This window comes from Engystomops pustulosus, chromosome 6 (assembly GCF_040894005.1).
Source record: "Engystomops pustulosus chromosome 6, aEngPut4.maternal, whole genome shotgun sequence".
NCBI lineage: Eukaryota > Metazoa > Chordata > Amphibia > Anura > Leptodactylidae > Engystomops > Engystomops pustulosus.
In genome coordinates, this window is record NC_092416.1 from 16,955,217 (window position 1) to 16,970,083 (window position 14,867).

Genomic DNA, 14,867 nt, shown 5'->3' on the forward strand with positions numbered 1-14,867 from the left:
TTCAATGTTTTCGAAATATAATTTCATAAAATTAACTGAAAAAAATCATTGTGACAAAAACACGTTCCTTAACATGATTGTCTTTCAGTTGTCAGGTCTACTCTGAAGCCAACAATGGCAACATCTTGCATCTTCAACCAGAAAACATTGCTGTATTCGGCAACTAGAACCTTTTACTCAAAGAAGACTATGCAAAGAGCTAAGAGCACAGAAGGGTGAGCTCACTCAACACAATCGTGCAAATCTGTTTTTGAGAAAAATAAATAGCGACTTAAAGGAATCCTATTGACTTAATAAGCAGCTATGAGTAGGGTATTACGTAGCTAAAGACCTTCGAGATAATGTTTTTTTATTTCATGCCCTAGTTTGGTGGAATCGCGCAGGAAAATCAACTCTAAAGTGAGATGTATATTGGGCTTATAAAGAGGCGGAGAGTTCAGCACTGAAGTCAAGCTCTCCAAATTCACAACGTCCCCTCTGCTGTGACCTCTTACACCAGGCTTTAGGAGAGCCGGTAAGTGATGAACTTGGGCATAAGGGCATCAATCACAACAAAGCAGGTCTTCTGAGGTGGGGAGAACTTGACTTCAATGTTAAACTCTTCTCCTGAAAACTTTTAAGGGTCCCAGAAGATCCCAAATATGAGTTGATATTTAATAGAGTAAATGTATTTACTCTTATAAAGAGACATATATGATGGTATATACGAAGCGACGGGAGTTGGTTCTTTATAGTAAGAACAAAAATTTAGAGAATTCTTGTTTCCCGCTTCCCTTCAGTCACCTCCTATTTCATGGTTAACATGAATATATTGTTTCAATGGTAGGAATTATACAATCATATAATGGCGATTCAATGGTTAATGTGAGAAACGAACAATTCCACACTGCGCTCCATAATCCACTGCTGCCACCTAATGGTTCTTATAGATAAAGAGCTCAGCTCAGGGTACCGGAACGGAGGTCGGTGAACAAAGCTGGTGCAACCTTGATAGTAGTCAACATCATCACCCTACTCTACTAAGACCGTAGCTACAGTATTAGGAAGAAGTGATCACCGGGAGAACACAAGATCAAAATAACAAGGTGTCTCATGTGAATGGAGCGGAGGCCCATATTTTTGCCCACCATAACTCAACCAAGACTCTAACAGGCATTGAAGGGGTTGGCCACTTTACATCATGTTTTGGTAATGTTTGTGGGGGGGGGGCAGGATTTAGGGTAATTTACAAAAACATGAGGTAAAGTGGCCAACCCCTTTCAAGTTTCCCTCCTCCTATGAGAAGGTCTTCTCTGGTCTCTCCCATGGCTTATTGCCTCTTCATGTGATGATCACTGATGTGCTAATTATATAATATAATTTTTTTTAATTATATCCCTTAAAAACATCAAAATTTTTAAAGATTCCAACAAATACTTACACATGACGGCCAGTCCGATGGACTTATTGACCGCGCCGTACTCATTCTCCGCCGCGCACACGTATACGCCATCGTGGTTATAAGTGATGTCCTCCAGCTCCAGCGTTAGGTTCCCCGTGTAATCCTCCTTTATAAGGTTGTCGTCCTTCAGCCACATGACCCGTGCCATGGGGTTACTGTCCACCACACACAAAAACACCACCTGAGTGCCCTCTGTCGTCTCCGTGGAGGAGTTTATGTCTACAATACGAGGGGCATCTGGAAAAGAAACAAAAATGGTCAAGACTCTTGACCTTTAAACCTTAAGTCAAAATCATAACAAAAGTTGTCAAATATAAAAAGTTAATAAAAAGAACACAGGCTGGTAATTATGACAGGTGTCCTCTCACTGCTGTGCTCTGTGTTCTCTGCACTGAGCTGCTTCATAGCATCTTCCCCACTGTTCTAAGTAACTGCTGTAGCATGCATCCAGAGCCTACTAAAGCTTTTACTCAGAGCAGATGGGAAGGGGCTGTAGATTGGATCAACGTTAAAAGCACAGCAGTAAGAGGACACAGCACTAGGGCACTTGGACAAGCTATAACCATGGGATATAAATCCATTTCTCTACTAAAAATATACTAAAAGGTATCACTCAGATCTCTAGGGTGAATACATAGAAGTGTCTGCATAGAGCTAAGAGCACAGCAGTGTGAGGACACTCCCCCAGTGCACAAGCAAAAGTTACAATCTTGGGATATAAATCCATCCCTCTACTAAAAATATACTAAAAGGTATGATAACTCAGATCTCTAGGGTCAATAAATTACACTGTCTGCATAGAGCTAAGAGCACAGCAGTGTGAGGACATGCCCCCCAGTGTACAAAGAAAAGTTTCAATCCTGGGATATAAATCTTTTTATCACAGTCCTGCTGCTAACAACAACACCCACAAAGGTATAATTACACATCTCTCCAGTAATGATACATAACACTGCCACTGCAGAGTGCTAAGAGCACAGCAGTGTGAGGACAAATCCCCAGTGCACTTAAATAAGCTACAACCCTGGAATATAAATCCATATTCCACAGTCCTGCTGCTAACAACAACACCCACAAAGGTATAATTACACATCCAGGAATGATACATAACACTGCCACTGCTGAGAGCTAAGAGCACAGCAGTGTGAGGACAAATCCCCAGTGCACTTAAATAAGCTACAACCCTGGAATATAAATCCATATTCCACAGTTCTGCTGCTACTAACAAAATACACAAAGGTCTGATTACAAAACTCTCCAGGGACAATACATACCACTGGCTGGGAGATTCCCTTGAAACAAAATGTATGATTTTATAAATAAAAAATGTAATTTTTTTAAATACTGTGGAGTAATTAATCAATAAAATAATCAAAGCCTCCAACTAATCATTGGTGGGCATCAGAGTGACTTACATCTTACATCCATAGTGGCAAAGCCCTTGTACTCCAGTTCTGTCTCTGGAAACGTGACCTTACAGCCCAGACGTTGCCCATGGTTCTTATAGGATGGTAGGAACCTTAGGGTAGATATCTGCTTCCAAGCACCATTGTTTTCCTCAAGGCGGGCGTAGACGTTGTGATGCTCCAGTCCCTCGATGTCCATCCAGGTCACCGTAGGCTTCATGTCGGGACAGTTATCATCTACTAAGCAGGTGATCTCAGCTTCGTTGCCTGATACAATTTCTTGAGGTTGGACTACAAATGGTTCATCTATGGAAAAAAATAGCACCAGAATTGTCACCTATTGGCACTTTGATTCATTTTTTTCCCAGGGGCATCTACACACACTTCTAATGATTAATAAGAAAGTTCCAACCCAAAAAAGTCAAGGGTGAAAGTTCTACCAGTGGTTACAGTTCTGCAAAGAATCTAAAACTGATGAAGTAATAGCAAAAATATCTACTGATAGAATGAGATATTTCCTACTAATCTATCATTTTCGAGCAATATTTAAAGGAAACCTACCACCACCAAGGTAGATCGGGTGGTAGGTGCCTCTATTGTACGTGAGGATAGTCATTTTAAGGGCTAATCCTCACGTCCCCTGTATCTTTTTCTAACTTTCATGCCATAATATGCTAATTTTCTAAAGAGGCTACTGGGGCGTAGAGTAGCTGGAGAAGAAGCTACACGCGTGGTTATTCCATGCCACGGTAGCCTCTTTGATCTTTCCACCAGATATTTCGATGCGCAGCTACGAGGAGCTGCATGCCCACGTCCGCAAAGCTTAGCGGATGAGGGTGTGCGGGTCCTCATAGCTGCACGCTGAAGATATGCCGGTAAGAGGATCAAAGAGGCCACTGGGAGGTGGAGTAGCCGCGCCATGTAGGCTCTTCTCCGGCTACTCCACACCCCAGTAGCCTCTTTAGAAAATTTACATATTAGGGAAATAAAAGTTATAAAAAGATACAGGGGACGTGAGGATTAGACCTTAAAAGGGCTATCCTCACGTACAATAGAAGCACCGACCACTTGATCTACCTTAATAGGTAGATCCGTGGTGGTAGGTTTCCTTTAAAGTTAATTTCAGCAACCAATCAGCTAATTAGGTTCTCTACTGTCAGATGGGTGGTACTAGGTTGTGATCTCCATCCCAGGACCGCCCTCCTGACACTGAAGTTCTAAATTGTTATATTCAGTGCAGAAAACAATTGTTTGGGAAGGGTGGAAGTTAAACAAAAACTTTAAATTGCCCTGGTATCTACAGAGTAGGAACTATTAAAGGATGCACATAGTCTGAGCAGGTCATGAAATAGTAAACAAAAAAACCCACAAAAATGGTGTTAGTTTGTCTACTACAAAACATTTTTTATCTGATATCCAATAGATAACATAGAAGATTGGCTAAACCCATGAAAAATGCAACTTGCCTTGCAAAAAACAAGCCCTCATACAGTTATGAGGACAACCCAAAAAAATTACCTAATATATAGAGGTTGGCATGTTCGGAGTAAGTATATTGATTGTAGCCTCCCAAATCCGCCCGGAAGTAGTACTTTCCCTGGAGCTCACTGGAGACTTTCTCAATCTGTATTGAGCAGTTTGAGGCCTGTAGATCTCCGATCATCTTGGTACGACCCAGGTAGATTTCATGTGCAGAGTTAGTCTTTGAATTCAAGACCACAGGAGGAAAGTTCCTAGGATACGGACTGTTAAAGTACCAGATACCATGTACGGCCGACGGCCGAATGTCCTCGGGATAGTTGAAGTTGCATTGGATGGCGACACAGGTCTCCTTAAATGCCGAGATGGATGGGGGCATCCAGGCCGACCAGTGTCTACTCAACACACCTAGAATGGAGTCAATCACAGAAAACAATCAAACCAAGAAAAATCAGCCCTTGTGGCTTTGCTAGTTCCAGTTTTCAGGTTTACCCATGAGGGAAGGTGAGGGGTCAGTGGACATGCTTCAGATAATGAGTAGCCTACTTCAGTTTTCAAGTGGACATCACATTATTTGATGTCTCCGGATCTGAGGAGGCCACTCATTGGATATAGTGGGTTACAGCGACCCTACAGAAATTCCGGCCAGGTGTAGACCCGCAAACTGGAAGTATCAGAGCAACACATGAAGCAGAAAGGGCTACGTAAAGGCTGACCAGTGTCAACTCAACACCCCACAATGGAGTCAAAAATGAAATGAAGTAAAATCACCACATTTTTTACCCCTTGTTTACCCCCAATTTTCAGGTTTGCACCCCTGGCCAGAAGATTGGGAATGGTGAGGCATCAATAGACCTGCTTAGGACAATGAGTGGCCTACTTCTGTTTTCAAGGTAACTTCACTGATCTGAGGAAGCCACTCATTGGATAAAGTGGGTCCAGTGACCCCCCCAAGAACTTCCAAACAGGTTCAGACCCGCAAATTGGAAGTATCTGAGCAACACGTAAAGCAGAAAGGGCTACGTAAAAGCTGACCAGTGTCTACTCAACACACCACAATGGAGTCAATCATAGAGAAAAAACAATCAAACGAAGTAAAATGACCACATTTTTTACCCCTTGTTTACCCCCATTTTTCTGGTTTGCACTCCTGACCAGAATATTGGTAATGCTGTGGTGTCAATAGACCTGTTTGGGACAATGATTGTCCTACATTTGTTTTCAAGGGAACTTCACTTTCTTTGATGTCTCCTGATCTGAGGAATCCACTCATTGGATAAAGTGGGTCCAGTGACCCCCCAGAAATTCCAAACAGGTTCAGACCTGCAAACTGGAAGTATCTGAGCAACACGTGAAGCAGAAAGGGCTACGTAAAGGCTGACCAGTGTTTACCCAACACACCAGGATGAAGTCGGATCATAGAGAGAAAAAATCAAACCAAGAAAAATCACCACATTTTTTAATCCTCGGTCCTTTGGTATTTCCAGTTTTCCGGTTTGCATCCGGGGATGGTGAGGGGTCAATGGACCTGCTTCTGGCAATGAGTGGCCTACTTCTGGTTTCACAGGAACTTCAATTTATTTGATGTTTTCTGATCTCAGGAAGCCACTAATTTGTTGAAGTGGGTCCAGACTTTCTGGACGGTTGCAGATCCGCAAACTGGAAGTATCAAAGCAATGAGTGCGGTAGAAAGGGGCAAGTAAGGGCCGACCAGTGTCTACTCAACACACTTAGAATGGAGCCAATCACGAAAAATCACCACACTTTTTAGACGTTTTAGCTTTCGATACTTGCAAAATGTAATCAAAATGAAAACCCAAAAAAACGTGTACACCATACATGGATCCAGATCATATGATGGAAAATTTTTTTCCTATGAACAGTTTGTTTTTGAAGTTGTTTTGTCAAATTAATCCTATTTATGTAACAATTCGAAAAGCAATAAATTTGGCCCCTTCTTCAGCAGCGCCCGCCAAATCACCAAGACCCTGCCAATTTGATCCACCGCCACTGTTCTTGTTCTGGATCCAGACAGTTTCGTCTTGTGTGTGTGGGCCTGTAGTACCACCTCAATCTGGAACCTCGCGTCTTATCAATCATGTTCTTCTGAGAAAGTAACGGAGGAAAGGAGGAGAAAAAAACAAGGGAGAGGAAGAAAACTAAAAAAAAAAACATTGAGGTACAATCCTGCCGTCTTTCACTTTCCTTAAAAAAAAATCTCATGGATCATGATGCGGCCACATTTGAATATTTTTTTATCATTTTTCAGATGATTTTTGTCTCTGGAAGATGGAGTCTAATGCTGTTAATGTTGGTCAAACAGCCAAATTTCAGCAACAAACAGAAAACTACTTAACGTTCATGGCGCACGAGTGCCTGACATTGTGGGAATAGGAAAACACTGCCCCATAGCTACCTGGGCCCATGGGCCCCTTTGCAGTAAACTCACGTGGCGGCATTCAAAATTCTAAAGCTAAAACAGTCTCCTGTTCCCTAAAATATTCCTTCATTTATCATCCCAAACAGCCCCCTGATCGTTATTTTATATAAATCCCCCTCACTCCCTATGGATTGAGTATGTGGGCCCCCCCCTCCACAGCAGCTCTGGGCCCCGGCACTTGCCCATGTATGCCCAGTGTTGGTGCCAGCCCTGTTGTAAGACAGCACCCATGGGCGTAACTACAAGGGTAGCCACTGCAGTTGCTACAGGCCCCGACTATCAGGATTATCAATAAAGCTTCATTACAGACTCCTTACAGCTCATCATTGCAGTCTGGAACTATAGTAACATCCAGAGAGGTCACCAGAGGTCAGGGGGTCTGTCTGTAACTATGGGTTGTCTGTAAGTCAAGTGTCCTTAAGTAGGGGACCGCCTGTATCTGGATAATGAATATTTCGTGGAGGTACCACTCACCTGTGGGGCGATAATGTTCTATATATTCATATTTGTGGCTCTTGTTATAAAGTCCGAGGTATTTAAAGGGCTTTTCCAACGAAACAACTTTGACCGTATTCACAGTATAGGGCCTAACTTGCTGATCGGTGGTGGTCTCTGTGATGAGACCCCACAGTTCACGAGAATGGGGGGTCCGATGTACCCCAGTCAGACCCCTTGTCACTGCCCAAGATAAGCAGAGCAGCCGGTCATGACTGACCATGCGTAACTGGCTGCTCCACTCATCTCATCATCAAGGGGTCCGTCGTGGGGGGCACATCGGATCCCCCCCCCCTTCTTGTCATTACTGAGACCTCCCACCAATAGGCAAGTTTGGCCCTTATACTATGGATACGGCCTAACTTGTTTCATGGGAAAACCATACAAGGCAATCTTATTTGGAGCGGAAACACTGTACTGCATGTGTCCGATATTGCTAGACGCGTTTCGGAGCAGATTGCCCCTTTCTCAATAGTATGCTACTAAGAAAGGGGCAGGACGCCGTGTAACAAGACTATACAGAAGAGCCAAAAATATGAATACCATATTTTTCGGACTATAAGGCGCACAAAAAATCCTTTTATTTTCTCAGAAATCAAAGGTGCGCCTTATAGACCAGGGCGCCTTATATATGAACTTTACTTACAGACAACAGCTGCCTTGAACTGTGCACAGGTCTGCCTCCTGCTGGTCATTCATCCTTATAATCAGGTGCGCCTTATAATCCGGTGCGCCTTATATATGAACCGTACTTACAGACAACAGCTGCCTTGAACTGTGCACAGGTCTGCCACCTGCTGGTCATTTATCCTTATAATCAGGTGCGCCTTATAATCCGGTGCGCCTTATATATGAACCGTACTTACAGACAACAGCTGCCTTGAACTGTGCACAGGTCTGCCACCTGCTGGTCATTTATCCTTATAATCATGTGCACCTTATAATCCGGTGCACCTTATATATGAACCTAGACGTTTTAGCAGGCATTTATTGATGGTGCGCCTTATAGTCCGAAAGATACTGTATATAGAACATTATTGCAACACAGGTGAATGGTACCTCAGTGGTCCGAAATATTCACTATCCAGATACTACACATTATGCTGTGAATGTAACTATTATTGATCGTAAGAAGGGCAGATTTTAACGTGAAGAAGCTGGAGCCCAACTTTACTCCACTATAACGAAAACATTTTCTATTATTTCATTTTTATTTTTTAACACTTTACGGAGTAGATACAGATCCCGGTGCTAGTAAGTTGTTGTCATATCGTATAATATAGTTATTACTGCTGATCAGCTGCGACATTTGCTGTATGTTATTGAATAGATGGATATATGTGACTGTATCATTATTCATTTATGAATTGTAATTTATTCATACTTAGTATATTAAGGTTTTAAATCGAGTAGTGACTGTGCCATCACCCTTACCCTTATATACATCATTGTACCGGATGACAGTGTACAGTTATAGTGATCAGCATGTAATTACAAAAACGAGAGGTGTATGATATGACTGCCGCCTCAACTATTTACATTTTTACACGTATATGTGATGTGTATATGCACCATGTGTGTGTATACTGTATGTGCATGTATTTAATGTTTATATACTGTATGTATGTGTGTATGTGCTGTATGTACGTATATATAATGTAAATATACTATATGCATGTGTGTATATATACTGTATGTGTAATAATATGTGTATATATACTATATGTGCAGGTATTTAATGTTTATATACTGTATGTATGTGTGCATGTGCTGTATGTACGTATATATGATGTAAATATACTATATGCATGTGTGTATATATACTGTATGTGTAATAATATGTGTATATATACTATATGTGCAGGTATTTAATGTTTATATACTGTATGTATGTGTGTATGTGCTGTATGTACATATATATAATGTAAATATACTATATGCATGTGTGTATATATACTGTATGTGTAATAATATGTGTATATATACTATATGTGCAGGTATTTAATGTTTATATACAGTATGTGTGTACATACTGTATGTCTGTAAGTGTGCAAATGTATATATGAATGTATAAATGTGTGAGCATGATTGTAGAACTGTATGTGTGTGTATATAAATGTGTGGAAAAGTATATAAATGTATGGAATGTATAAACATGTGTAGAGAAATGTATATTTTTTGTTAATGTAAGGGGGGGCCCCATTCAGAAGTCCGCTATGGGGCCCGGTCGCTCCTGGTAGCCCCCTTGGCATCAAGCATGACTTTCAAGAAGCCTAATGATGCGGGATCAAAGCCAAACCAGTATATCTATTCCACAAGGAACAGACTCCCACCTGTACACATCGCTGTTTTGATTCGGGAGCGTCTCTTCAGTTCAGCGTAGGAAACTGATTTCGCTGAGTGAGAGGTTTTTGACCCGGGTCAGTAATGTGTTCCTTCTGGAATAGAAATACTGGTTTGACTTTATCCCACATCATGTCATTAGGCTTCCTGAAAGTCATTCTTGATGTTATGGAGGTTGCTGTAAAGATAAAAAGAGGTGTGGTTTTCCATAACCTATTCTGGGAAATGTATTTGCATATTTCCCAAAATCCCCTAGTGGGGCGTCAATGGCTGTAAGTCTACACACACCTTCAAGACGGCAAAGTCTCTGAAAGAAGAACTCTTACTCCCTGACACTGGGAGTTGACATGCCTGATCCTTTTAGCCTAGGCTGTGGCCAGAAGTGGCCATACACACAGTAGGGAATAAACATTGGATAAAAACCAAATGCTCCTATATCCAATAGCTTTTCCTCCCAATGTGCATGTGCTATGAAGATGAAGTGTGGGTAAAACCATTGCCTTATCTCCAGGATAAGGTAGGATGAGCTCCAATCAAGATGCCAGAGCAGAGATGAGAGGCCACCATACATAGCAGATGGTCAACCAGACTCAGATCTATGATACATATAGCTTTATGAAATGTATCTACTCATAGATCCAATTACAATAAATACTAAGCATTTTATGGAATCTTATGGAGTCTTAAAAGGAGTCTCCATGAATCTCAAAACCCCCTAGTGGCCTGGCTGGGGAAAATGGTAAGGGTGCATTCTTTTCCCACTTCGGCCCCTGGTTTGTCTATCCAGTACTTTCAGTTTTTGGTATGGCAACATACTGGAAGTTCATGGGGGTTCATGGAACAAGCTTCACCCAATGAGTGACCTCATTTTCCACTTCAATTATAATGGATGAAGTGGGCCCATTTTAGTCCATTAAACCAGAAACCCAGAAGCATTACATAATAATAATAATAGATATTTATATACCACCATAATTTTCTGCAACACTTTACAGTTTGAGTATCGGAGAGATGCCGAAACCGGCAGCCAGAGAGGAGTTACCTTGTATTCTTTCTCCAGCCTTTAGATTTCTGGGAAACCTTTTTACTTGGACCACCACTGGGGCCACCACTCACCTCAAAGTGTTCTTCGAGCCAATACGTTATAAAATGGAATTCCCCTTTACGTTTTTTTACTTGCTCATCAATATTCTTACCTTCTAATAGAATAAATATTAAGGTGAGGGTCTTCCACCTCCATGCCATCTTCTTCTAAACCAGTGGGAATCTTCTCTGTAAGGAAACAGAAACAATGACACCTCTGATTAGAGATGAGCGGAACCCATTTTAGTTCAGGTTCAGCCACTTGACCAGGAAGTATTGCCGGATTGGCAGCCAATCCGGCAAACTGATGGCCCTTGCTAATAGCCATGATTGGACACACCCAAGGGCCATGGCCAGGAGCAAGTGGTGTCAATTTGCAGGATTGGCTGTTCGTCGGCCAATCCGGCAATATGTTTGGGTTGTCCGAAACCCCAACTAAAACTGTAGGTCTGCTCATAAAAACAAAGTACAAGAGACATTATCTGGGGGAAATTTTGAGGACTTCAACCAACCCACTGGAGAAGAGAAACATTACACCTAAGGGACCAGAAATGGTCTACACCACGGATCAGAAAACCTTGGCCTCCCCAATGGCTGATAAATTCTAGGAAGTCTCAAAACAGGTCAACAGGTTGAATATCAAGGAGAAAGAAGGACTCACAACTGACCCTCTGGATAAGAGAACTGTTACACCTAAGGGACCAGATAAGGTCTCCACCCCAGAACAGAAAGCCTTGGGCACCCCCATGGCTGATATATTCTTGGAAGTCTCAAAACAGGTAAACAGGTTGAATATCAATGAGAAAGAAGGACTCACAACTGGGCTCACAACTGACCCTCTGGAGAAGGGAACCGTTACACCTAAGGGACCAGATATGGTCTACACCATCGATCAGAACGCCTCGGGCTCCACCATGGCTGATATATTCTAGGATGTCTCAAAACAAGTCAACAGGTTGAATATCAAGGAGCAAGAAGGACTCACAACTGGACTCACAACTGACCCTTTGGAGAAGGGAACCGTTACACCTAAGGGACCAGATATCGTCTCCACCACGGAATAGAAAGCCTCGAGCTCCCCAATGGCTGATATATTCTGGGAAGTCTCAAAACAGGTCAACAGGTTGAATATCAAGGAGAAAGAAGGTCATCAGATGGGTCACAGGGGGCCGGGACCAGGTCATTCCATCCTTGACTCCAGGAGGACTCTCTAAACCCGTAGTAAGTCAAAGTATTTCGTAAGGCAGTAACAATAGTAACCAATAATAGATTACAATGGGGGATTTTTGGATATTTTGTGATTACTCATGTGTGATGACATCTCGCAGCTTCTATGATGTGTGTGGGAGGAACGTGAAATCTATTAAGTAGGAATTAAAACACATAAACAGTGCGATTGTAGTAGACAGCAGGATATTTTTATGAGTAGGACGGCTCCAGAGGCTTCGCTCACACGTACGACTTGACGGGGGTGACAGCTTTTTGGCTCCATGTGCTCATTGTATGGAGCCGCAGATGAGATGTTACAAATCTGTCCATCCGCTCTATAACGAGCAGAAGAAGCCAAAAACGGCGAGAAAAATATGGAGATTTATGGTGAGTGATATGTGTAATATAAAGGATTGGAATATACTCAGTATTGCTGGAGTAACACGAATTACACCGGATTTACAACACGTTGGAGGATGTTTGATACATTGTGCACATTTTATGTACAGTTAATGTTAAGGGGATATTCCAGGAATAACAATAATTAATAATTAATCATTAAAATATAAGTTACTATGTTATTAGTTATTATTTAAAATGTTGCTCCCCCTTAAAATGCTACTGGCCCTTTAATTAGTCATGTGACTTTTTTCTGCTGGCCACATGTCCATATCACATGTCCTGCAACTGCCTGGACACTGTGATTGGCTGTAGTTGCTTGTAGTGGGTTTGATGTCATGGAGGGGGTGGGGACTATCACAGTTGGGGGCGGAGCCATAATCACAAAGGAGAGAAGCCTCAGATAGCTCTGCAAACCGGTCAGTTTAGGGGTAGACGGAACCTCTTTTTTTTAAGGATCAGTGACCAACATCCTCATGGTCTGCAATCTCTGAGCTTGCAATTACAGGAATACCCCTTTAAGTGGCTCCCTGGTAATATGCACATTATCCTACAAAAATTACAGTTTGCAGGACCCAAAATAATCCCAATATAGACTTTCCTAAATATTGACCCCAAATAAAACCCCTTACAAGACCCCCAATATAGAGCCTAAAATACAGAAGCCCAGACCCTAGGTCCTTAAAAAGCCCCCACAATACAGTCCCCCAGATACTACACCTTTAAATAAATATAGAATCCAGACATTTCTCTGGCTATTTTAGAAGCTTCAGGACCAAACTGGTCATGTGACCTTATCATGAAAGGTCCTTCAAAAGATGCAAGACCTGCAGAGATGTAGGAGCAGTGTGATAGTGATGAGAATTCCGGCTCTTCTTAGTGAGGTGGCTCAGCTCCCTAAGAAGAGCCGGCTCTTCTTGCTCCTGAATATAATAGTGAGCCGCAGGCCAGTCAGGCGCCGGACACCACACCACTTTTAATCCGAATTTATCAGGTTAAAGGGGGCATGGTGAGCCAGTTAGGGGCGGGGTTTAGTGAGCCATCTCTTTGACGGGAGCCGGCTCAGGTCGTTCGCGAACGACCCATCACTACAGTGTGATGTGTCCTACTCCTATTCTTCTGCCCATGCAATCAGGATTTGTGGGGTCCTGCCTAAGCCAGGGCACAACTTAATATGGAGTAAACAGGGGGATCACTGTGCCTATGTCACTTACATTAAGAGCCTAAAGGTGAATCAGTTGTGGAGCAGTACAAGGGGAGTAAGAGAACAGCAGTGTGAGGACATGCCATCAGTAGTTACTGGACGGAAATATAAGTCCATTTTTTCCCAGTCCAGTTGCAACTAACAATATACATAAATTTCTGATTACAGATCTCTCTAGGGACAATACATAACACTGGCTGCAGAGAGCACAGAGCACAGCAGTGTGAGGTCTGATTACACATCTCTCTAGGGACAATACATAACACTGGCTGCAGAGAGCACAGTGCACAGCAGTGTGAGGACACACCCACAAGAGAGAAGTTGCAATCCTGGGATATAAATCCATATATGAGAGTCCTGCTGCTACTAACAACATACAAAAAGGTCTGATTACACATGTCTCCGAGGACAATGCCTAACACTGGCTGTAGAAAGCACAGATCACAGCAGTGTGAGGACACACTTAAATTAAGAAGTTGCGATCCTGGGATATAAGTTTATATATTACAGTCCTGCTGCTAGTAACAAGATACACAAAGGTATGTTTAAACATCTCTCCAGGTAAAATACCTAACACTGGCTGCAGAGAGCACAGAGCACAGCAGTGTGAGGTCTGATTACACATCTCTCCAGGGACATTACATAACACTGGCTGCAGAGAGCACAGAGCACAGCAGTGTGAGGACTGATTACACATCTCTCCAGGGACAATACATAACACTGGCTGCAGGGAGCACAGAGCACAGCAGTGTGAGGACACAACCACAAGAGAGAAGTTGCAATCCTGGGATATAAATCCACATATTAGAGTCCTGCTGCTACTATTAACATATAAAAAGGTCTGATTACACATGTCTCCAGGGACAATGCACAAGACTGGCTGTAGAGAGCGCAGATCACAGCAGTGATACATTCCCTTTAAGTCTCGTCACTGGACATTCCGCATCCTCCTATCTATATTATAGTTACATTGGTACAGCGCTCCCTGGCCCTGGTATAATACACATGACACATCACCCTGTGCATTGTACCACCCTTAGCTGGGCCCGCACAGGGGACAGGAGGGGCATGTCCCGGCCTTCCACCTCCTGGATCGGGGCCTCATCACCACACAATCACTTCTGTTGTATCGCGGGGCCACAAGTAGCCATTGAATTCTCGGTGATGATACAAGAGCTGTTTTGATCGCACATCTTAAAGCCGGGCTGTGGGTCGAGCCAATAATTGACTCACTTCCACATGCGATGGGATCTGTGTGGGGGTGTACGAGGCTCGTCATCTGCTCGCTCTGGAGGTCTGGGACTTGTTTTCTTACAGATTAACACTTTCAATGCTGATCAGATATACTAATCACGGATGGACTCATTT

At 42.7% G+C, this 14,867-nt stretch overlaps 1 protein-coding gene across 5 annotated transcripts in view; it reads right to left on the bottom strand.

Annotated features, from left to right (window-relative positions):
* MAG (myelin associated glycoprotein) overlaps positions 1-14,867 on the bottom strand; it is a 94,913-nt gene that overhangs the window by 12,545 nt on the left and 67,501 nt on the right. For all 5 annotated transcript variants that reach the window (XM_072155040.1, XM_072155037.1, XM_072155038.1 and 2 more), the window contains exons 3-6: positions 10,801-10,876; positions 4,366-4,734; positions 2,857-3,153; positions 1,421-1,678 (exon numbers count right to left, since the gene is read on the bottom strand). In XM_072155040.1, coding sequence (XP_072011141.1) covers positions 1,421-1,678; positions 2,857-3,153; positions 4,366-4,734; positions 10,801-10,849 — 973 coding nt within the window. In that variant the 5' untranslated portion in view covers positions 10,850-10,876. The remainder of the gene's footprint in view (positions 1-1,420; positions 1,679-2,856; positions 3,154-4,365; positions 4,735-10,800; positions 10,877-14,867) is intronic.